General features: G+C 41.4%; 1 protein-coding gene across 1 annotated transcript in view; it reads left to right on the top strand.

Moving 5' to 3' along the window:
• Positions 1-25,719, top strand: part of LOC136358337 (dystonin-like) — a 290,571-nt gene that overhangs the window by 10,943 nt on the left and 253,909 nt on the right. The window contains 2 exon segments of the mRNA XM_066314265.1: positions 5,179-5,367; positions 23,546-23,753. Coding sequence (XP_066170362.1) covers positions 5,179-5,367; positions 23,546-23,753 — 397 coding nt within the window.

Raw genomic sequence — 25,719 nt, 5'->3', positions numbered from 1 at the left:
TTAATGCTCAGTGACTCCAAAAACCCATACTGCCTGGAAAGGTTGGGTTCCAAGATCAGAATTCTGACAACCAATATTTTTTACATAAAATACTTATACACTGCAAAAAAAGAAAACTGAATATGGCTTCTTATGAAGCATAAAAATAGAGATAACATATGATGAAGGAAGTAGGGATAGTAGAAACTAGAACAGAGAGGAGAATGATCTGGTGAATTAATACAGTTGCACATTGAAAGAATAGAGGAGTCAGAGATTTATATCACCAAAGCAATAATGCACAATGGGAGAGCACTGATATATTCATATGGTAGTATTAAAGCATCAGACAAAGAATTAAGAATAGATACAAAAAAACTAAGATAGTGAAAGAAAAAGGTTCAATACATTATTCAAAATGTTCTTATCTGTAAATTTAAATAAAAGCAAAAGCTAGACAAGTTTTTTTGGAAATTTCAAATTGCTGTTTTTTATGGTGAATGGATTAAGAATGAGAATAAGCAAAACCACAACAAGGATAGGAGGTTCTAACATATTTGATTATCAAATACCAGACCATATTGAAGAAATGGGGCAAATAAATACACACAGTATTGTTCAGAAATGCAAGGTTGAGTATATTACAGAGAAAAGTTGTTTGCCACATTCTTAATTTTTAGGTTATGATATTCAGGAAGGGCTTTTTGAATGGCTTTAAACAGCTCAGTAAGGACTACTTTGAGATGTGTAGCCTCATTGGAAAAAAGATGGGAAGGAAAATGTTTAAACAGAACAGAAAACATGTGCTACTGTTATATATATCAGTAATATAAGTTTATAAGAGTACTGTACTGAATTAGGGATCCATCAAGAATGATATCCATGAATGAGGAAATGTGAAACTCTCACAGGAAAATAGTGATGGAGGAGACCAGAATAATTTCATGTAGAAGGAGAAAAATAAAAGGAAGTCTGATGATAAAATATGGAATGATGAATATCTGATGATAAAATATGGAGTGATGAATGCAGTATTGAAGGCAGACCAAAACCTAGTCACTATGGGTCTGAACCATCCTATTTAATTTGGATACTCACAGTATGGATGTCTGTGAGTGAAATGGTCAATCTGGGTCCTGGGTATGGCTGATAGAGAGAAATAGATGCTGTGAGAGAGTGATTCATCTGGTCTGCTGACTTTGGTGGCTCAAAAGACAACCCAGGGAGGGGATGTGTGCTGAGCTTTGGTCAAACAAAACCCACACGTGTTTCTATAGGCAAGAAATTAGTCACTGAATCAGAGGTGTGAAGTTAAAACTTGGCTGGATAAGATATTCTTTTACAGAACACCCTATTGTGACAGTAATTTTACACAGTGTGCTCTGGCATGCAGTGTCCAGGCTGGCAACATTCATCACTGATTTGGGTATAAAGATATAATAGATTCTTTTAATATTATTGCACCCCATTCAGAGAAAAATCCAACCAACAACAAAAAAAGCCAAACCAAAAAAACCCCCAACGTTCAGAGAAGACTGAAAAGGATGAATGTCAGCTAAAAGAGTCTGGTCCCCCCAGACTACTTCCTCATACAGAAAACCCCTCGAGACAAGGTGAGCTAGCCTTTGGCTCTGAACAGCCTCCAGAGACACCTCTCCATTCCTGTTTGATGTAGACTTTGATTAGGAAGGTCATTCTTCCTAGATTCTAGCAGACTCTAACTGGAAGGATGCACATGAATGCTTTTGCAGAGAAGATAATTCCAGGTTCAGTTGGCCTGTTCTTTAAGGAAGATTACTTCAGTGTAAATCTTTGTGCAGCTATTTTGGTATTTGGAAGACAGGTTTTCTAAAAATACATGTTTGAAGTTTTGTTTGCTTTGCCTCGTTTCAGAATTTTACAGGCACGAAATGAGTCAGGCTGTAGGTTCTGGGAATGAGCAACTCCCTCCCAGCACAAAGAGCAAGGAAAGGTTTTCATTGCCCAGTGACACAGCATTCACATGATACTGGAAACTACAGATTGCTTAATGGTGTTAGAGCAACCTTGTTGTAAATATCCATGTGATTTTAAAATCTCCAGCTCTTCCTCAGTGATTTGGTCTCAGGTGCTGTACTGTGCTTCCCTGAGCATTTTGTCACACTTTCCTGCTCGTCTGTGATCACTGACTTAACGTCTAAAATAGTGCTGTCTTTGCCCGACAAATATTTGTGTGATTTCCATGGTATTTATTTTGATTGCTGTATTAATATGATGTTTTTAATTCGGAGCTAAACTGAGGGATAAATAACACAGATGACACAAAAAGCTTCTGTTCATTTCACTGTTTGGAAGGAATCACCAGGCGCCCTAAATTTGCACTGAGCACAGGAGTAGCAGCTTCCATATGTTACATGACTCTTAACTCCTGTCTTCATTTTTGATTACCAAATTTTGAAAATTTGCGTCTTTGCACTGGCAAAGTCTCATTGCAGGAATGAGTAAGCATTTTGGGATTTGGTCTGAGGACTCTGCCCTTGTAACATTATCTTTGTAGATACAGAATTAATTTTCCACCTGAAATCATGATCCTCTGCCTTTATCACATTATAATCCCCCTCACAGCAACCATTTGTGATACTGCAGGCAGATTATGACTTCAAGAGAAGAATGAGTCTCAGCAAACACAAGCAGTTGAGCTCTTAAAGGGATAAAGATCCCATTTTCTTGCTAGTAATAAAGAGCAAAAGTGAAAAAAATACAGAAAATATCAAGGCAAAACATTGTCTATAAGCAGATTTTTCTGGAAATCACAAGTGATTTTTTCATATTGAAACATAATAATCAATAAACGTGGACATATTTTGAGGTGAAGCCACCTGATGTGACAGACTGCCATACTTAAATCCCTATTTGGCAGGCGTTTCTAAGCACTTTTAGAGCTGCTTAACTTCTCTCGAATTCTTCTGTTACATAAACATACTTTCCCAAAGAGTTTTATCCAGCTAATGGGATGGGAGTGTGGTGAGGGAGCAGTGCAGTGTGCATCACAAGGCTTTGGCCACTAGTGCTCATGTAAATAAACCATAATGCATTTAACATTTAGAAAATCTATTTTGATTTCAGAACTTGGAATAGATTTACTGGCTGTTTTGGTCTCTTAAGGAATATTTTCACTTGCTATGGAATAATCCCTGATGCACACTAGCATTTTTTCCTAAAAGAAAATTTCCACGAGCTGTAAGCCCCGCTATCGTAGGCTTCCCGAGCTGTATTTTCCCCTCTTATCCCGAGTAGTCCCTAGTACCACGTTGAATGATACATTGTAAGTATCTGTTAGCTATTCCACAGTGTAGAAAGAAAATGGAGCAATATGCTTTCCCGCTGCAATAGTGTGGCAGAGCCTCAGATTTACATCTTTGAATGTCTGGAGATCCAACTAAATCTGCACAGATCTGCTGGCTGCAGCGCCTTCCACTGCACTGCTTGCTTTGGTTCACGTGGGCAGGGTCCTGCTTCCATTCAGATATGGGGTGTCAAGGTCTGTCCTTACCTCAACTCTGAATGACTCCATTGCTTCAGCAGAGTAGGAGGGATCATAAAAAAAGATTCGAGAAATTATGGCTGTACTTTTGCATCATACGTATTTCACAGCCCTGATGCACTGCATACATGAACCTCCCAGACTGACTAAGCAGATTTGGGCTCTATTTCTGCCCCTCCTCCCCAGTGTTCACGTGTAGAAGGTTGTTCCCTGGAAGTTACTGCACCTTTCCTATTCAACCTTTTTACATCATCTGTTGCATGCAATGTGTATCTATAGCAGTTACTAGCATGTGTGTGTAAATGTGTGTTTTTGTCTCTTGGCCATTTAAGAGTATCTTTAGTTAATGTGGAGCACCTTTAAATAATGATGATAGCTGTTTGTCTGTCTGTCTGAGTGTCCAGGACAGACTGTTGCTGTCTTCCCTGGCAGTCTCATGAACATTAGTGGAGCAAATCCAGTTTTCACAGAGCCATACTTCTGATTGTTTCAATTTACCAACAGAACAGCACTTTAGCATAACTCTTCTGTGCTGATTTCCTAATTAAAACATCAACAACAAAAGGCAAAGCAAATCACAAAACTCAAAAGCTTAGGGCAGGGGAGAGAAAAGGAACAGCAGATTTATATGGAAATGTACTGCTCCCACTAGTTTTCTGCTGGCAGGAATTCAGGATATTTAGATTCACAGCATGGATTTCTGCAGTTTTATCTGAAATCTAACCTTGCAGAAGTTTGATTCTAAAATGCTGGCTTTGTTGCATAAGGACTTCAGCTGAGGTATTCTACTAGAAGAAAAAAGAAAGTAGAAAATTAGGAATTGTTGCCTCTATTCTTGGTTTTGAAAAGAAATATAGTCCTTAAACTGCAGACTGTCACTAAGGACAGATTTGGCTCACCTATTCTGAAAGCTGATACAACTAAGTGAATGAATATTTACAACCTGGCCAAGTTTAATATCAACCAACATTGTATTCAGTACAAATGGCCCTTGTCAGACTTGTGCATGCTCATGAGGCGACCCGGGGAAATGAGAGAATGCTCACTGTAAGAGCTCTGCAGGTAGCAATAAAGGGATAGCATTATATGTGTTGCCATTAAAGGAATGAAATTCTGCAAGGCCATGAGCCATTCTGGATGATGCTTAGAGGTTTTCCCAGAAAGCCTCTAAACAGTATTTCTGAAGGGCAGCTTTTCCTGAGTTTATTAATTTGGCCAACTACACTCGTATTTCTGGGATGATATAATTGTTGCCACCTATCAATTTTCCTTCACTTTCATTCTCATGAAAAAAAAAAAAGTCCACTTTTTCAGCCCATGCTCTTTAAAACCATTTCTCAAGAGGCCAAGAATTAACCTTGAAAATTTTAATTATAAATTTTAAATTAGAACTTTTTCATTATAAATAACTAAAAGTGTGATCTTATAAAGAAAAGCAATGGGAGTTACTGCTCCTGGCTGTGTCTGTAATACAAATAATTGAGCAATGTAAATCAAATTAACAGCACTTGGCAACATCTCTTTATTGTTACATGCAGTATATTTGGACATTATATTGATTTAAGGTGAGCATGCCTGTGCCTTGAGTTGTTGTTAAGATCCTGTGTGATTTTGCTGTTGTTGCGCAGCTCTGTTTTGGGAGATGCCAAACACGATGGTGGCTTTTTCTGTTACAGGGCTTTAGAGCAAGTCCTCGCCATGCCAGGAGACGTGTAACCCCTCGCCTGGAGGAGACACAGCCTCTCGTGGAAGCTCACCATCTCAGTGAGCAGGAAACTTCTGTAAGAAAAAGAAAAATCAAGAAAAGCAGCCGAGTCCAACCAGAATTTTACCATTCTGTTCAAGTTACCCCAACTCGAAAACCTGTAAGTATTCTACCTTTAGGTATAAATAGCACTTGAAGCTATAAAAGCATTTATACTTAGAGGCATGTAGTGTAGTTCTAATTTTTGCTATTCATATTCTCTTCCCCGGTTTAAAAACCTTTCCAGTTCTCATATTCAGCAGTAAATCCAGATAAAAGTTGATAAGACTGTATTTAATGTTGATACATAACTCTAAAAATAATCCAGTTCTGAAGAGGTTTTTTTGAATTTTGATTTTTAAAATTTATGATTTAGTCTATAAACAAAGCAGATACTTAATTTGATAGTTTTATAGTGATAATAATTAACAAGTTTTTATAGCAAATGTGCATTTTGTTGAAATTCCTTACTCAGATTTAACAGACATACTATGTACTAAACCAAATTTATATTAAATAACATTAGTAGATCAAATTTTGAGGTCTTTTCTACTTTTACAATGTTTGCAATCTTTCTGCTCAACAAAACTCAGATCAAATCTCATAATTCTCTGCTCCTCAGCCTGATTTACACACAGTTCTTTTAATACTGATAACCTACTTTTAGCATGGAAATATGACAGTTTGTTGAGACATACAGTTCCTAATGTAAATTTGCATGAAGACCTATTCTGTCCTGCAGGCATAATGCATTTCTCTTTTTAATGAGAACTCGTTGCTTTGACACATTTTCTGAATAACTTTTCTCTGCCAGTGTTAAGGGGCTTGAACAACTTCTATAAAGTCAATATTATTAAAGAGGTAACTATTGAGCACACCCTAAACCAAATTGTCTTGAAGTTGCTAGAACCTATCTGAGCCTTCCTCAACTGGTGTTAACTGAGCACCAAGAATCAGTGAGCTCTGAAGATGGTTTGAGGAAGTATTCCTTAGTGAAATTACACTGCCTGAGAGAACAAGCAACTTCTGCAAAGAAAGCCATAGCTGCCAACTACTGCCACAATTTTTACCTGTTATCTAAATTTGTTTCTCTGCTTTCACTTCATTAGTCCCCATTTTCCTCTGTTCTCTCATGCTTCTATTTATGGTTTATTTTACACTACTCATGTTTTTGTGGTTTAATTTGATCTGATGGATTTTTCTTCTGCTCCTCTTAAAGGATTTGGTGTCACTTTCTTCTCAACCATCTTCCTTTCACTCCCATCCTCTCTCACTTTCTAGACTACTTTGTGTAACTCTGTCACTCTTACTAAGTCTCCAGCCTCCCACCAGGTTCCCTCTGTTCATTATTCATTTCTGGTCCTTTCCCTGCTTTGTTGTCCTTCCTTCACCTCTTCCATCATGAACCCTTATTTTCCATACCCCTCCTCTTGGTTTTTTTTTTTTTTAATTCCCTTTTTTTTTTTTATTTTATTGTTTATGTTTTTTCCATGGTAGGCCTATGCCAAGGGTAAGCCTGCCTGCCTCTGCTGAGCCTGTAACCAATTGCCACTGATTGCCAACATTGGAAAAAGAGCATCAGTGCCACTGAATTAAAGATCTAAACCTGTAGAAATGGTGCAAGCAGCAAAACAAGCTTGGAAGAATGGATTAGTTAAGCTAAGAAAGCCCTGCTTTTTTCAAAAGTCAGTAACATGTCAGGGATTTAAGGACCAGCAATATAATAATAATAAAAACAATAGAGAACGTGCAGTGTTAGTATATAACTTCACTTTGGATCATTTCATGTGTCTGATGTGTCTGTTAAGATCTACCACTCTGTCCTAGGGTGTCCTAGGTTTCAGAAAAACTAATAAATCCCAGATTTAGAGAAAACTTCTCTCAGTGCTGTCACCATTATGTCACTTCCTTGAAAGTGCTTTTGCAGCATATCTTTTATACGCTTATATAGTTCTTTTGGTAGCTTTTCCTTCTACAGACTTGATGAATGCACATTTCTACCAAAAAAAGAATATATTACCTTTATTAGACTACAATCCAGAAAACATAAGTCACCAATTTAATTTCTCATGGACATTGTAAGTTAGTCTGAGTATATTATTAATGCCATGGTGATAGGGTGAGCAAAGTTTATGCCATTGCCATGACAAATCACTTCAGTGTTGTGAAGTTTCAGGCAGTCACCAGGATGTCCATCCTGCAATTTATTGCATCTTCATCCCACTTAGTCTCAACTTCTTCAAGTTGAGAGACTTTTGACCTTCATCTTTGTTCAGTGTACATGACTCAGTGCCAGAAACGCTCTTATTAATCTGCGTAATTTCTTTCCCCTTTTCCCACCTGATATTCCTGGCTCTGCCCACTTGAACCAGTCTAAATAAATCGTCTGTTGTGTTGATATTTACATTATGGCCATATTCTGCTGAGTCATCACTTGAAAAAAGTCATGTATCTGCTAACCAGGAGATATAATTTCTCCTCATAAAACAGTTCTCCATTTTTTTTTTTTTTTCTACTCATGCCTTTTTGTCCCCTTTTTCCTGACAAGAATCATATCTCCAAAGTAACTATAAAAGAAACTTATGGAAAGCTTTTTCTTTGCTCCAGCAAATTTTATGTCCTGAAATATATTAGTCTGCTTTGTTGTCATTATAAGATATATGTATAAAGACTTTTTAGGTATTTCATTAAAAGCTTTGGTGGATATTTAGATGCTAGGCTTTTTTATTCTCGCTAATTTAGACTATTTTGAATTTGGTTGGTTTTGTTGTGTCTAAATCTTGTTTTGCAGTTTCCTAGCTGCTGCTATAATTATCTGAATTTGCTTGTGTTATTTCTTACTTCCTGCATAGCAATCTGAGATCTTTCCAGTATTGTTCCTGATCTTGTCAGAACCAAATTAGTTGTAATTGTTTGGATGGGAGTAATCCCGCTGAAGACAATAATTGCTCCACTTGAATATACATCTGCATGAGGAGATGTTTGCAGAAATAGAACACTAGTTTTCTCTCAAAATTTAATTGTTTTTTAATACCTTCCAGGTCATTAATGGGGACATTAAATATATTTTGTGCTAATACTGATCCTTGCCAGAAAAATTTATAAGCCATTTTCATTTTAATTTGTCTGACTCTAGTGCAACATGAACACAGTGCTGAGGCTTCCCCTTTTAGGCCATATTGTTACATCTCATGCCCTGTAGGTCACCCTCTCATTAGTGGCTGTATTATTTGTGCTGACATTCTCTATAGATGACAGCTTTACATCAGCTTCATATGGAGGAGAGTACAGATACATATTATTGACATGTACTTGATTTTTTGAGCACGATGGAGAACTCTTGAGAACAAACAGGTCTTTGTTTTTTAGATTAGTGTGGTTGCATACAAGTCAAGGGAGTGTTACATCTCTCTCCTTTCACAAACTGGGTACCTGATTCTGTATAGGTAGTTAAATTTTCTGAAAGTGTGGAAGCTCGTGCAGAAATCTCTTGTTGTGAGCATGCTGCCGCCCAGCAATACTTCTTCAGGGCAGATTTTAAACTGAGGGTTCTATTACAAGCATTTCGAAAATATTATCTATGTTTTAAATAGTGCTTCTGCTCTGAAGCAAAATATAAAACACTGCAAATTGTAATAGGTGGGCTTGAGTTTATGTAAACATATGTGACTCCTGAGCTGTGGGGTCAGTTAGATGTACAGTTCTGCCAAATTATGTTTGTATGTCTGTGAAGATAATTGAAAAGAGATGGTGTCAAAGCAGCATCTTTTGACATCTCCGATGTTAAACGATTTGAAGGGCTCCTAAATTTACTGACTCATGCAGTCACCAAGGATTATTTACAGTCATGAGTTGTAGTACCAAAATTTGCACTTTCATTTATCATCATCACTCTAAGATGTGGTAGATGAGACTACAGAGACAGGATGATAAATAAACCTGTTTTCTTCACTTTCAGATGTGAAAGCCCTCTTTCTACTCAAAAGCCTTGTACTTTACACATCCAAAGATAATCTATTTTGCCCCAGAACTGTAGCAACAGCATATATTGAGGTGATTATCTATTGGATATTGTTACAAAGAAAAATATCTCTGAAATAATCTACAAAGAATAAACTGATGATAAATAATGCCCTCAGAAGCACGGCTGATTGTAGCTATTCCTCAGTCTCCTAATTTACCTGTTTCTAATTATTCAAAGACTGGCCTTTGCTGCAGCAATTTAGCTCCTTAGGGGTGGGTGCAGCATTGCTCCAAGTCTACTATAAGGAAAACAGGGAGAGGTTAAATGTCTGGGAGGTCACATGTGAAAAAAACCTGATGTGAGCAGCTTCATTTGGCTCCACTGAGGCTAATTCCGCGGCTAAAGTGAAACTTGCACTATCAATATTCCAATGAAGAAACCATAAAAGCAAACTGATCAATTTTTAATGCATGTAAAACCATAAGTTGTCCCATTCATGGTCTTGTCAGCTATCCTGGTTTTTACTTATATGCTGTGTTTAAGCCTTAGAATTTATGGGAAAATTAGTATTAGAATTCTATCTGAAAAACACTTGGGAGTTTTTTTAAACATCTGATATAAAATAATTTATAGAAGTCTCAGAAGTGTCTCATTTCTGACACCTTACTTGAGAATAATTTTTTATATGGATAAAGTTGTTCTACATGGCCCCTTTGGATTTTTAATATGTCTAATTAAATAATATCCATTTCATTAATTTCCATTTATTGTTATTCTGATGTTGTGCACTAATTTTCCAATATCACTATGTCCTTTACATGCTATATGAATGACCTAAAGCATATGAGATGCAATATTGCCCATCACCCTGCACAAGACTTGGTTATTTCCAACTATTAGCTATTTAATCTATAGATTGCATTCATATCTTCTTTCTTTTGGAGACATCTGCTCATGCTGGATTGTGTCTCCTATCAATTACATTTAGAAGCAAACTTGGCAAAACATTATCATGCCATCTTTCACTTTCAGCATTTTTATTAACATTATATGAACATTCTCAAATGCATGACAAAGCTGTGGGCTGTCAGATTTTGCATGCACGTGTGCACACACACATGCACGGGTCCTCTCTCAGGACAATCTGAGCGCAGACATAATGAGCAAACACAGGGAACATGTGAATCCCTATAAAAAAGGGAAATAAGAACTGCTTTTTTTTTCATTTTTAAGACCGCTGTAGTTTAGCCTGCCATGCAGCTAAACATGAACAGCACCACAGAGCTGTTTGTTTACTCGCCCCAATAGGATGGGGAAGAGAATAAGAAAAAAGGTGAATCCTGTGGGTCAAGAGAAAGTTTAATCAGACCGAAAAGGAAGGGAAAAGAATAAGAATTATAAAACAAGTTGATGCCCAGTAGTTGCACAGCAGCTGCTGGCCAATGCCCAGCCAGTCCCAGAACAGGAGGCTGTCATCCTCAGTCAGCTCCCCCGGTTTGGTAGCTCATGATGCCATTTCGTGTGGAACATCCCCTTGATCATTGGGGTCATCTGTCCCAGCTGTGTCACCTCCCAGCTTCTTGTACTGGCAGGGCAGCATGAGAAGGTGAGGAGTCATTGATGTAGTGTCAGCCATGCTCAGCAGTGACTAAATCATCAGTGTGTTATCAACATTATTCTTACCTCAAATCCAAAACTTGGCACTGTACCAGCTACTAGGAATCAAAATAACTCCATGACAGCTGAAACTAGGACAAAGACTTAAAAGACATTGATGGGGATTTTGAGAAGCTCCTGACAGTGTATTAGGTGATGGTTTAATAAAGTTTTTAACAAGATTTAAGCATCTGGCCATCTTAAACATTTTTAAAAATATCTCAAGGAACCTGGTTTTAGGCGCATAGGATCTCTGCAAATACAGCTATTAATGCTAAATCTGGCCATGTTTGAAATGAAGAGAAAGCTTTCAGTGGCCATTAGGTTGACTTCAAAGTCAGTTCTTTTTCCAAGAGCCTGTCTACATCTCTTTTTTGGGCTGCTGTGTTTTATTGCTTTTCTTATAGCAATTAATTCCTCACTGATAAATTCTTCATAAACAGTTTTGCCCAAAGAGTTCATTTTCCTGCTGTTTTTCCAGCTTCTGTGACCTCCTCCCTTGCTGCCTCCTCCTAATTTCCTCTTGGCTGCTTTTCCCTCTCCACCCTGCAGCTCATCCACTGCGTTATAGCCATTGCCTGTTTCTTCCACTCCTTTTGCCCAGCTCCTAGGCAGTTTAGGTTTTTGAACGGATTTCTTAAAGGTATATTGCTATGAGTTTCACAACTAGGGCCTAGAGTTGATTGCATTAGTGTTTTAAAACTATTTTTCCCTGAAACACAACAGTGATATGATAAGAATTAGATCTGGGATTTAAAATGATTGTTGTCTTTCTAGTGATATTTTTCCCTATAGCTGAGTTTTACTACAGCTATTAAGAATAGTACAAAAGAAACAAGTTAATTGCAATAGTGCTAATAATTGATAACACATGAATAGAAAAAGACACAAGAACTAAGCATAGCAGTAACAGTACAAATCTGTATTTAGAGCACCTTAACTGACTTCATTGCTAGCTCTTTTGTGGAGGGTTAAGGTAATTTGAATTGATTGTCCTCTGTGGTGACAGATCATGCTTGTTTTGAATATATTTACTTAGATTTAAAGTTACATGATTGAAAATTGCATCAAATCTGTTATTTTTCTGTACACCATTGCAAATCATCCTGTACCTGTGAGCAAAGCCCTCTAATACAGCAGGGTTTGTCTCGATAGGTGAGCTGAATTCATACCATTATTATTTTGTCTGAGTCAATTTTCATTCCCAGGAAATGAAAATTCATTCCCAACTTATTTAGTGAAAATGAGAGCTTAAACCAGGCTTACTCTCTTTGATCTAAAGTGTTCAAAGAGGGTCAAAGTGTATCCTTGGTCCTTGGAGCTGAAACTAACTTGCTGCTTCTAATTAGAAGTGAATGAGAGAAAATATTCTTCAAATGTTGTATCAAAGAAATAGAGTTGTGAAACTCTGGTATGAAAAATGTCAATTTTTTTTTTTTGCCACCATAATTTTATCATGATTTCTATTAACTGGGGTTTTAGTGTTCATTGATAAAATTTTCCTACATGCATGCAGCATAGCCTCACTGAGAAATTAAATTTTTAGCTCTTCAGAATTTTTCTTTTTTAAATCCCAGTGTCCTTCTGGGAGAACTAGTAATAGAAACCTAAGCTGCTAAAATGTGCTAGCAGTCTTAACTGTAAGAAAAAATGTTTTATGTATGTGATTATAAATGGTGAATTCTGTAGAGTAGCTGAAAGCAGATTTAAAAAATTAATTAGCTCTGATCTTGTTGATAGTGTTGTTTGCACAACCTAAAATGACCAGTAATTGTCTCACAGATGCATAGTAATTATAGTCTAAATGCAGATGTTTCCTTTTCCTTCACTGCCACAAGAGTCACTCTTCAGGGTTGTATTGTGTAACATCCTACTGTGGCACATAAAAGTACATCTTTATATAGCATGGGACTCCCTTATCCATTTGTATTTATATCTAACACTACACATGGGTATGATGTTAAAAGAATAGTTTGGCAGAGGTAAGTGTTCAGATATTATCAAGCACTGGAATTAAGGTTACACGTGCAATTTTAATTCAGTGGATTATGCATCTGTGTTGTCATACAGGCCTGAATTGTATGATGGTTTACTGGGTTTTCACAAGATGCACTCTGTATTCATCATAGGGTGGAAGTGCTCTTAGGATGACTCTTATGTGTAGGAGTTCTGCTGCAGAAGTTGTAAAGTGTAGAAATGAATAAAACAGGAGATTGCAGGAAGACAGAGAATCTCTTATTTCTTTAAAAAGAGTGAGTGCTGCTTTGGAGATTGAAGGGTGGGCACAGGATCACTGTAAATGAGCAGAACAACTGGTTTAGAACATTTTTTAATCTTCCATTTTCTAAGTGCCTGAATCAAAGCATGTAGCTGATTTTGTAAAAGTTCTTAAGCTGCCTCTCACCACTGAAGTCCGTGTTTGCTGTAGTCTGAGTATTATTCATATGTAATTTTAATAGCTCTTAAAAGTCAGATCCCTGGCATCTCAATTTGACCTAGGTAAAAAATTGACCTCCTGGTTTAGTTTGCTTCCTGTGTAATGGGAGTTAAGCAGTCAGATAGTACTGTAATGATGAGCACCAAAGCACACTCTGTTAAATAATAGTTCCTTCTTCACACTGGCATTTGAATACCATGAAGTAATTTAAGTTCTAGGGCTGCCCATTGAACAGAGAATAACATAATACTGAATAACTGTTTATGGAGTGAATATCACCCATCATTTGCACTAAATAAGAGCAAGACTTTTATTAAGAAAATACTGAGGATATAATAGTATACGATCACATCATTATGACTGCATCATAATATACAAATAAACAGGCTGAACCAAGGCTGCATGGTGACCCTTAAGTCTGGGACTTGGTAACATTTTAATTTTGCAGCCTTAAGAAAAGTATCTTAACAGGAACTTTGTGTTTAATTTCCTACTGTTGTTAAAAACAAACTGGAAAAGCTCTGCTGTGTAGCTCATTGGCAGGTTTTGACACTTCGACTGCAATATGGAAAATTCTCTTGGATTTCAGGGAGAGACTGATGGCATTTGTATTTCTCATAGGAATCAGTAACACAGGGGAGGAGGTATTTTTTTTCCTAGAGGAACTCTCAGATATTTGCTAATAGCTGGAGTTGGGGTGAAATTTCCCTTTCCTTCCAGGCTCCTTAGGGGAATATGCTTTCCTGTGCTCATCCTTCCCAGGTGTGGCTGTTTCTGCCACGTCTCCACCAGCCGGCCCCTGACCTGCCTCTGCTAACTCCTCCCTTGCTGTTCAGTCCTCACTTCTCTGCTGACCTTGGCCCTTCTGCTCTTGCTCTGTCAGTTCTTATTGCGCCTCTTCATGTCACAACCTTTCCCAGGTTCACCTGGTCAGTCCTCTCATTTCTCTGAGGCACTTGTTCAAGCTGTCTCTTTGATTTCTGTGCCTCCCTGTGACTGCTGGTTCATACTCCATTCCTTGGCTCTCGTCCGTCTTCTCTGAAACCTTCTCATCACACACAGTTCATACCCTCATTGTTCCCTAAACTACCTTGTTCATAGACTCTTGCAGAGGCAGTACCAGTTTAATGGTATGCCAGAGCCTTAGCTCTCCCCCAGTCTGCTTCCTCCAGCACTGATGGTTACTAATCCCAACAGTTACCTTATGGCTCCATTTCTCCTGTAGGCTTTATCCACAGCGTCTGCTGCTCCCTTGAACACTTTCCAGCTGCAGCTCCCGGGCTCTGGCAGTGTCTGTTTGTCCCTCAGGCGGTCAGTCCCAGTGTATTTCTGCAGCCCTTTCCTGCAGGGTGCCTGTTCCGGTGTTTGTCCTCCCCACACTCACATCACACGGCTCCTTCCTCCCGCTGCCGGCACGGCTGAGCCAGGCACGGAGAGCAGGGACAGAGCAGCCTCCTGCCTCTCAGCTCTGCCTCCCCCTGCTCTCCATGCCTCTTGTCCACACTGCCATCCACGTGAAACCATGGCAAGCAATGATTAAATGCAAAGATTAGTTTTTCCTCTGGACCTCCAAGCTGGAAGGATCCTGGTCAGCTCCTTGGTGGGGATGGTAGGTGTCCCGAGTATGGAGGTAAGAGCTGTGAGGGTGAAATTTGCTTGGTCATTCTGTGGTGGTGGGGTATTGCTCTGGCAGATCTAAAACCCCTGAGAGACTCATTGTTTAGGGGGTGCCAATCTGAAGGGATTTTTCAGAGATGATACACTGAAGATATTTTTGCTGAGAAATTTGAACCTTGCTAAAGAAAGTCTGGTAAAATAACATTGGTAGTTACCTGAACACTAGGAATAGTTAAATCAAATTATTTACCTTGGCAAGAAAGAACTACTAGTAGGTGAGGAAAGATTAAAAGAAGTTAATTTGCTCAGCAAAACCAAAAAAAGGTGAGAGGAGATAGAATGCAGGCTATCAATACATAGGGGAAGCAAAAAAGGTTATTTAAGGAAATTAACATTGTTGTTGCAAAAAACACCGCAGAAGACCAGGAATAAGTTTGAGGTGACAACTAAAAGATCACTTGTAATCAAGGCAACAGGAGGTTCTGCAGCAGTTTTCCTGTCAGAGTAGTGAGATCAAACACAAACTTTAAAAGCTTTACTTTATACTCCCTGATGCCAGGGATAGCAGATGATATTTATACCTCAAAGACTTATCACTCTGACAAATGTAGACAGATTTTTAACAAAGATGGCAAAAGACTTATGTCTAGCTTAAAGCATATTCATATTTGAAGTATCCATCCAAAAGCTTACAGTCTTCTCAAAAAAGATCACTGGGATTTTTTTATTGTTTACAAATAACTACTGGATGTTTTCATAATCTTGCTCTCAGGCTTCTCAGTGAGCTTTGACTAAAAAATTTCAAGAAAATTAAACCTTGGGAAGGGAATATTTTCAAGCAAACTTAAGATAAAGAAACTCAAGATGGATTTTATAAGAGAAAATATAATTTAATTATTAAAACTGGTGTGTGTAATTATAAGAATATGTATTTTCAAATAGTAAATGATTGATTGGTGGATTGAGTCTTTAAATGTAGTTCTAAAACATGGAATTGAAACAGTTTGAAAACTTGTTTATTTATATAAGAAGTGAAACTTTTAAGTCAGGAGTGGTACCTGTTACTACTAAAAGCAGAGTATCAGTACTACTGGTTTAGATTTTCTTGATGCCATTAAAAAAAATTCTTCTCTGTCTTTTTAAAATTTTTCTTTCAAACAATCTATGCCCATTACAGTTTCAAAAGCTACTTAGAACTTTAATTTGCTCTTTGCTTTCCAGAGTGCTTCCATACCCTGATATATCTTTTATAGCAAGAGTAATTTAGTTTATTGTTAAAACATGAATATATAATATAAAACAGTCTACAATTAAAAGTTTAGGAGGCTGAGAAAGGATTTGAAGCTAGATGATTTCTTATTCCAGATTCTTCCTCTGTTACTTGGTTGGCCTCGTAGGTGTCGTAGGCAAATAAAACTCTTTTTGCCTTCCTCAAATCTTAGTAATTTTGTCATGTTATGCTCTTTTGTATCTGGCAGACTAGGGAGATCTGGGTCTGCCATCTCTGAATGAATACAAAATAGCTGCAATTAAAAATTAACGCATAAATTATTTTTATGTAAGGGGAAGTTTTCTTGCAACACTTATATTCAACAGTCATCTACGGTACATACATTTCTTATACAGAAATAATTCACCATTTTGACATCCTGACATTTTAGGTATTAATATAGGAAGCATTAATTTTGAAACAAGATAATGATAACAGAAAAACACTTATATTTTCCTGACGGTTTAAGCATAAAACTTAACTAAAATAGTATTCCCCATGCTCTAGCTTCTCAGATACTCACAGCTCAAAATATTATTTCCCCATTGCAAAACCTTCAGTACCTTTCTGTTGGCTTCTATAATGTAGGTAAGCTATTTCAATATTAAATCCTGCAATTCATATTGGAAAACTTAAGTTATTAAGAAATAGATGAGGAATAAAGGAATGGATTTAATACGTAACGTATCATGGCTGCCATGTTGATGATATTATGAATTTTTAAATGACATTCAGAAAGCCTCCACATATTTCTTAGCAGTTTTACTAAGAAGCTTTTCAAAAGAACTAATGGCTTTGGCACAGTTATTAAACAATATTATTTGGCCCCACTTGCATGCAGGTCTTGGTTACACTGTAGGAAATACACCTTGCTTTTCAACATATTCATTAAAAAAACCAAACCAAGCAGGTTTTCCTTGCACAGCAACATCTTGTTTTTCTCTCATGATGGCTATCTTCCTTGGTGGATGTTGCTGAGATCTGTGAAGATTATTTTGACAGTATCTGATCCCTCAGCTCAATCTCACGCTTAACAGGGAAGCATCTGTGAAATGTGATAAATGTGAAGCATCTACCAACTTTCTGCTCTTGAAAGCAGAAACTCTACATGCTTTAGTGTAATATTCACTAATTTCTTTTTTTTTAGCTACTAGAAGATGGTATCTCTTCAGACCAATATATTGGTGCTTGAAATTTGAAAGTTCTGCAGAATTCATACATGAGCTACACAGTGGTTCCTGTTGTTTCCATTGCACATGCCCCATTCAGGGACTACTTCAATATTTTACCCAATTACTACTTAAAATAAAATTTAGAAGCAGTTGACAGAGCAGGGATCAGAGCCCCCAGAGAGCACTGCATGCTCCGATGTGAAGTGGCTACACTCCCTCTTCCTCTTTTCCCATTCTACATCTGGAAATCTTAAACTTTACTTTTAGAAAACATTTTCCCTCAACCAGGAGGTCATTGAGCAAGAGTCTCCAGACTGGCTGCTGGGAGATGAGGGTCTGAGCCTAGGTCTCAAGCTTCTTTTTATAATAAGAAAAAGACAAACAGCCACTTCCCTGAGAGTTCTAAGGAAACTAATGCTCTCTGCTCTTATGAAACCTCTTCAATTTCAGAAGGTTTGGGGATGCTTTATGTCCCTGAAGAATGAGATGCTTCATCATGCTGATTTACCGGTTTTTCTGACCGTTTGGTTCTACCAAAAGCTCAGTTTTGCATCACGTCACTTTTAAATATGTAACTAGATGGCTATCCAATAAACAGAGTTTGATGTTACAAAACTGTATTGCAACACCAAGTGCATAAGTGGATCTAGCCCTTTTATACACTTTGAATTTCATGTCCTCAAATAATCTATTTCTTCCAGAAAAATTGCATTCATAATGTTATTTTCAAAGTGGGAGATGATAGAATTGACCTACTAGCATCCAGAAAATACCTTATCTTCTTTTGAAAGCCTATGAAAGCATCAGAATTTACTTGTGTAAATAAAATCACAGACTCAAAAATGTATGTGATAGAATAAACACTGAATGCTTATTTTCATCTTCTACTACCTTTAGAAAGAAAGAATGTAGGTTCTCTCTACAAAGCAAGTAGGTACTGTCTTGATGTTTGAAAAGCCTACCTGTCCGCTAAGACAGTTTAACATAGAGCCAGACCTGGATGATCAGGAGTTTCAGATTTAGTGTATTTGCCTTGCAGCTTACTGCTTAAAGTTTTATAACATTAAATCAAACCTAGAAACTCTGTACTAATTTTCATATTTCCTGATAATGTAAGTACTTGGAAGTATGGGTATCCTCTTAAATGAGTGGCACAGAACAAAAGAAAAATATTTATTTCCTATATCTGCATCTCCAGTGGTGATTTAAGTTCATCATCACTGGCTTTACATTGTTCTTGTTTTTACTTTAATTTGTGTGTGTTTTGAATCTTGATAATTTCTAACAACATGCAGTCCCAAGGGACTCACATAGCCTGACTACATACATTGGATGTTTTGTGTTCTGCATTGCATTATCATCTAACCAGGTTAAAGTGGTAAAGATTTACTAATGGGAACATTCAGTTGCCCTAGATTTTCTCTTAAATTTGTTAAGTTATTTTACTTAAAGGTTGATCCACTTTAATATAAATCAGTCTGGGATGTGAAAGCACAAAAATAGCCATTTGCTTTCAATTGATATTCTAAATGATTTTAAATTAGAAGGAATTTTGCTGAAACACACTGAGTAAAATCATTATTCCAGTACTTCATTTCTGTTGATGTTTATCCGTTTCCTGCAATTAGTATAATAAAAGAAAAAATATATTCCAGGAATTCTGAGATAATTCAGTATAAGTGAAATATAAATAACTCATAACTAAACTGAAAATTAAATGTGAGTCAGTGTTGACCTGTACTTCCCACAGCTTCCAAAAACCAGCGTGAAATGGCTCACTGCAGAGGACAATCTACTTAAAGATAAAATGTGAATGTACAAGCTATTTGATTAGAATTCAGCTGGCCAGCACAATCTCTGATGTATCATAGGGCTGGGGAATTTTTGTAATATGAAGATAATTTGGTATCAGCCTTCTGGCAGCTTTTCCCAGCTGGTTTGCCTGACCGAATTTAAAACCTGACCTCGGCTAATGCTTCCTCCCCCAGGAATGACAGTGACAGTCCCCGCTGTTCTTGACCCTTTCAGCTCCTGTTTACAGGTGGCTTACCCAATCTCTGGTGGTGTAAATATTCCACACCATTTGCCAGCTACACCGTCTTCCACTCAGTTTCTCCCTGATCTTCTCAGTGCCCTACCTATGACAAGCAGCACTTGCTTTCCCTCCTCAGAGGAAATCATGCCTTGGAATCTGGCCGAATGCCTCCTACAAGAAGTACACTAAACGCTTCTTTGAAATCATCCCCGTTACTGGAAACCGGCTCGCTCGTACAGCACAGTTGCACGCCTGGCTGCTGCAATCCGCAGATTTGGTGGAAGCCCGCCGGCAGCGGGGATGGGAGCTGGGCTCCGCGCCGTGCGGGTCCCGCCGCTCCGGGACCCTGTGCGCTGCGCACCCCCGTGCGGCACGGCCGGCGAGCCGTGCCACGGCAACCCCGGCTCCGGCTGTGCCTGCTCCGCCGGGAGGAGCTCCCTGAGAGCCCGCCAGGCTGTGAGCAGCAGCAATGCAAAACCGGAGAGAGAGAATGAGCAGCTAAAGCAACTGGGCTGAGACCTTGCAGGCCTTCAAGCTAAGAGCAGTCAAGCCCTGACCCTTGCTAAGTCCCTAAGAGTAGGCTAAGTAATCAATATTTTATGGGATATAAAAGACACTTCGCTCAGGTAGCCGCCGCAAAAAGCGCTGTGTGTTATTAACTGTTGTTTTTCAGTTGCACACAGCGATGTACTTTATACAGAAACAACAGAAATGCCTTACATGTTTTGATTTTAAAGAACAGAACAACTTGCTGCTGTTGTTGTTCTTGCCTTTTTTTGGGTTTTGGTTTTTTGTTTGTTTGGGTTTTGTTTTTTGTTTTTTCACGTGCTGTTCTAATGGACCAGAAACCTTTTTCAGAATAGCACAGATGTTCTGCATTATTTCCTATTTCTTAAACTGCTTAATATGTTGCTCTGATAATGGAATGCTTATTTGGGACTTACAACTCTATCATGGAAAATGTGTATGCAAGAAACATAAAAACCAGTAGGATGAGTTGTACACAAACAGTGCATGTGCAAAAGAGGAACAATTATAGAATTCTTATCAAAGCTGTTCATTTATTCAAGCAAAGTTGTTCAGTTCATTATAAACATCTTTGGAATAGCAAAGTAAAAAATACTTAGGTGCCCAATATCTCTGTGTACACATCACTCAGAAGTATCTCCATGCTGAATAAGAAAGCAGACTGTTAGTTGACATTTCCTAATGTTGTCCAGATTTTGCTGTTATGAAAAATTCCTTTCTGAACTTCCTACATTGCTCTGAAAATGAAACTACATGGTTCTTGAAGAGTTAAAAGATAAAGTGGGTTTTGATTATTCATTTGGTTACTGCATGTATTAATTAAGTTAGGACAACCTAAAAGCAGATAGCTAGTTGTAATACACACAGATGCCAAAGACTGCTCTACCATTGCCTCTTCAGTTTGATTCTCATAAAATATGAGTGAAGTTTTCTCACATAGCTTATCTTCCAGTATTGTAGCAGAACTGACTAAAAGGCAGATTCCTTTTCGCTAAAATTGACATCTCAGTAGACTGATGGTGCACAATGCATGATCACTCAACAGTCCTTTTGCCTTCTACAGGTAGGAGATACTATGAAATACAATAATGGGCTATGAAGGCCTCTTTTGAAAAAAGGAATTCCTACTGGATAAAATTGATAGCTTACTTTCAAATATAAATCTGAAAGTTGAGAGATCGTTCCCCAAAACTTCCAATAGCAATTGCTACTGTACTTTGTTCTTGCCTATTTCAAGCTGCTACATAAATACTATCAAACTATTGCTGTAGCACCTCACAACACTGTGTTTGGGCTCTTTCCAACTTTCATATTATAAGCTAGAAATGCAGAAGGTGAAAAATGAAAGTCAGAATCTGTCTCTGTGGGTCTGCGTGATCCAAAGATACTGGGGGTTGCTGATCAGCCTAAAGAAGGTACAGGCTGAAGCAGGAAGTTCAGAGCTGGGATTAAAGGCAACACTTTCTCTTCTGTGGCAAAATCTGGAGCTAAGGACAGGCTCAAAGGAACCTAATCCCTGACTAAGCACACGAGGGGCCCTGGTAGCCCCAGCTACCAGTACAGCAAAGCGCCCTGAAGCAAGCTGAACTCTTCCAACTCCTATCATGAAGACATCTATATGTGACCATCGTGCTTTATGAGATCCAGTTTTAGCTTATTATACAAGCTGACAGCAAAATAGTCTCTGCACTAAAACTAATTATGAAGGCAATCCGAGCTGGTATCAGACTTCTCATGTTTCTGTTTTTCTGCACTTAACTTTTGCCCTCTCTACATCACAATACAGTGAACAAGAATTCAGTTAATTGGTTTTATGTATTCATTCCCTCCCTCTCAACTTGCATGTTTCAAACTTCACCATGGAGTACTGTACAAGGAGAAAGGAGAATTGGGATAGAAGGGAAGAGAGAAAAAACACTAATAAGAGATCTTCTCTTATTATAGCACATTAATTAATTGTATATTATTTTTACTTTCATGCAGAACAAAGAGTGTAGCATGTTGTTTCTCTGGATTATGCAGATTCTGAGTTTCAAGTGGGTAAAATACCCCCCATGACAACTGACAGTAAAAAAAAACCCAAAAAAACCAGACAGCAACAATCCATTTTATCAGATCTCTATCACTGGACATTTCTTCTTGAAGTAAGCGTACTTTTTAAGCCCCTTTATAGAAATACATAAAATCAAGAAAAGGACTACAATACAAGCCTAAAATACTATTTGGTTTAGTATCAAATCTAGAATGGCTGAATGGGGCCGTTGCTGTGTAAAAAAATATGCTGGTTTAAAACTGAAAGAGGGTAGATTTAGATTAGATATAAGGAAGTAATCATTCACTATGAAGTTCCAGTGAGGCATTGGACCAAGCTGCCCAGAGAAGCTGTGGAAGTGCTCAAGGCCAGGTTGGATGGGGCTTTATGCAACCTGGTCTAGTGGAAGGTGTCCTTGCCTCTAGCAAGGGGTTTGGATGGTCTTTAAAGGTCCCTACCAACTCAAACAATTCTGTGAGTCTATGATTCTACTACACGTGTAAAAGTTGACAACAGCACACACTTTAAAATAATTGGATGAGCATCAGGTTGCACTTCTAAATGGCAGTATCAGTAGCTTCCACATGACAAATCAAGTCCACAATTTTCTTGTCTCGTGCTTTGGAGAAACAACAAATCCCTTCTATCAGAAAATATAGTGTAAAAGGAATAGCACCTTGCTGTCCATTGTGTCCTGATAACATGCATTTAATGATGTACCTTAAATTTCAACATAGTGCTGAACTATTACTGTTCACACATCTTTTTCCCACTTTACCGTAAACAGGGAAGCCAGACATGGCAGCAGTCTTCTCCCTGCACTGCATCAGTGTTTATTTACGTTTCTGGAAGTGCTCTTTTTGAGTAGCTTGGGAAGCCTTAAAGTGGATACCATCTATACGCCGAGATCAGTCGTTTGTTTGCCGAAGCCTCCTGGCAAAGTGTGACCGAAGGCTGCCCATCGTGTCCTGCCGCCCAAAGGGGCTGCTCTGAGAAATCGTGTTCCTTCCTTCCCTGCTCCCCTCCGTCCCCGTTAGCCAGCCGCGCCGGGCTGCCCCCGGGAACGGGGGCAGGGGGAGGCCCGGGGCGCTAATAGAGAGCCCGCCTTGCCTCCCGGCGGGCCTGGCTCCGTCCCAGGGGCGGATTCACCAGTAGCTCGGTGATGGCAAATCTTCCCCTTGTCCTGGCGGGGGAGCCAAACGCCATCGATCTGTAGCCGGGAAGGTTGGTGTGATTTTTTTTTTTTTTCGGCTGTTGTTGCTGCTGGGTTTATTGTTGGGGAAGTGGGAGGCTCATTTGCGAGCTGGTTGCCCAGCTGCAGGCCACGGCTCTACCCCGACATCCCTCCAAATGCACTCCCGCCTAAGACCGGCTGTTTTTTGGAGCATCACCCTCGGCACTCCGCACACGCACCCCTTTTCCCTCTAAATTTACAGCAATGGTGAGCGGCGGCCCTCTCCCCATCCTCCTTTTCCCGTGAGATGCTTTCCCACGCCACGCGGGGCGGGTATTCGCCGGCGCCACCTGAGGCCCCTCGTCCCGAGCTGCTCCCCACGCACCCTGTCTGTCTGTCTGTCTCCCCGTGCAGAGCTCCGGCAACGCGTCCTACCGATGCTCCATGTCGTCCTCCGCCGATTTCTCCGACGAGGAGGACTTCAGCCAGAGGTCGGGGACGGTGTCGCCGGCGCCGGGGGACACGCTGCCCTGGAACCTGCCCAAACACGAGCGGTCCAAGCGGAAGATCCAGGGCGGCTCGGTGCTGGACCCCGCCGAGCGGGCCGTGCTGCGCATCGCCGGTAAGGCGCGGTCGGGGGCGGCCGGGCAGGGGGCGGCCGGGGCCAGAGCGACCCCCGTCCCGTGTCTTTCAGAGCGCGGCCCCGCCGGGCGGTGACTAAGCTCTTTGGCCGCCTTTTCCGGCTGGGTGAACTGATGCGTGTGGAAGGCGAGCCGAAACACGCGCAGGTGCGCCCATTAAACTTTCATGCGAAAAAGCATCAGCGGCCGGGGGCTGCAGCCGCGGCGGGGGGCGGCTCAGCGGGGCCGGCGCTTTTTTCGGCCCACAAGGCCGAGGCAGCCCCCGGCCGCCTTGGGTGGAAGCGGAGCGGGACCGCCCGCAGCGCGGGGAGAGGCCGCGGCGGCCGATGATGCTCCGTGAGGGGCGGGGGACCGGGGGCCGGTCTTTGTCCGCTCGGGGCCGGGGCTGCGCTGGGGGTGGACGGGGACCGGAACGGAGCCGCCGCGGTGTGCCGGAGGCGCCCACGGGCTCTGGGTCCGCGGCACGGCTACAATTGATGGCGAAAATAGGGCGGAGGTCCGCATCACCCCGGTGAAAGCTGGAAAACGCCTGTAAATGAATCCCAGAAAGATGCGGTGGTCTACAGTGCTCCCCGGGGACACCGCTGTTGTTTTCCCCAACCACCCCGTGGGTCCTTGCCGGGACACCATTTCCCAGGGTAACCCAAGCTAGCGGCGCTATTAGCGGGGGCAGCGCTGCGGAGCCGGGCTCCCTCCAGCCGCAGGATGCAGCCCCGAGCGGGGGGGTTGCGGAGCCGGCCCGGCCGCCCGCGGATCTCGCTGCCGCCGCCTCCCGCGGGCAGAGTGCGCGGGACGGGGACCGGAGGGCCGGGAGCGGGGCAGCAGGGACTGCTCCGGATCGGGCCCGGCGGAGGGGTCAGGGCCGGAGGGCAGCGAGGGGACGCAGGCGAGGCCGTGACACCTGCGGCGGGGCCGCGCCCGCCCCGCCCCTCCGCCGGGACTGCGGGGGCTCCCGCCCCGCCTAGCTGCCGGCCTGGGGTCCCTCCCGGCTCGGTCCCTGCCCGTGAGGGTCCCCACCGGCCCCGTCACTGCTGCAGGCGTCGCGTCCCCGCCCCGGCAGCCGCCACCCTCCCCGTCGCGGCGGGAGGCGGGGGCGGGCTGAGGCGGCGGCGGAGCTCGGCGGCCCCGCGGGCGGTGCCTCGGCCATGGGGCTGGAGCCGGGGTCTGCGGCGGGGAGGCGGCGGCCGCCGCCGGGCTGGTGCCGCCCCCTCCGAGGGGCGGCTACCGAAACCGGAGCGGCCGCGGGGGCGTTTCTCGGCCGGGCTGGCAGCGCCTCCCCCCGCCCGCCCCTCGCCGGCTGCTGCCGGGGCTCTTCTTGTGCCGCCCCCGAGGCTGCCGGCCGCCCGGAGCCGCACAGGCGGGCTGGGCAGGGCTGGGTAGGGCTGGGCTGGGCTAGCTCAGCTCCTGGCCATGGCTGGCTACCTCTCCCCCGGCGCGTATTTCTACGCCGAGGAGCAGGAGTACCTGCAAGCCTACGAAGATGTCCTAGAGAGATACAAAGGTAGGGCAGCGCTCCCCGCACCGTGCCGCCGCACCGCCCGGCCGCTGGCCCCGCCGGGTGTGGCGACTGCGGAGCCGGGAGGCTGGCGGCCAGGTGGGGAAGGCTGGTGGCCCCGCGTCCCTGCGTGGGTCGGTCTGCGGGGAACGGACGTGGGTGGCTTGTGCGATAGCTATAAATACCGTGTCACCTCACCAGCGTGTGTCAGGCGCTCTCGTGTGTTGAAAAGTCGCTTTTTCGAGTGCAGTGCGGAGACAGGGATTTATGTCTCGATGTGGATTCGTATTTAAACCTTCGGTTTATTTTTACCTATTTATTTATTCATTCGGTTTTGGTGGGGTGGGGTTTTTTTCGGTCGAGGACAGAGAATTAGCTTATTTTATGTAACACCTGACTTTTTTTCATCGATTACTGAAGAATAAGGAAAAATACATTTATCATGATGAAGA

This window comes from Sylvia atricapilla, chromosome 3, assembly GCF_009819655.1.
Source record: "Sylvia atricapilla isolate bSylAtr1 chromosome 3, bSylAtr1.pri, whole genome shotgun sequence".
Taxonomy (NCBI): Eukaryota; Metazoa; Chordata; class Aves; order Passeriformes; family Sylviidae; genus Sylvia; species Sylvia atricapilla.
The sequence above is the reverse complement of the archived record's forward strand: the minus strand, read 5'-3'. Positions and strand labels throughout refer to the sequence as shown.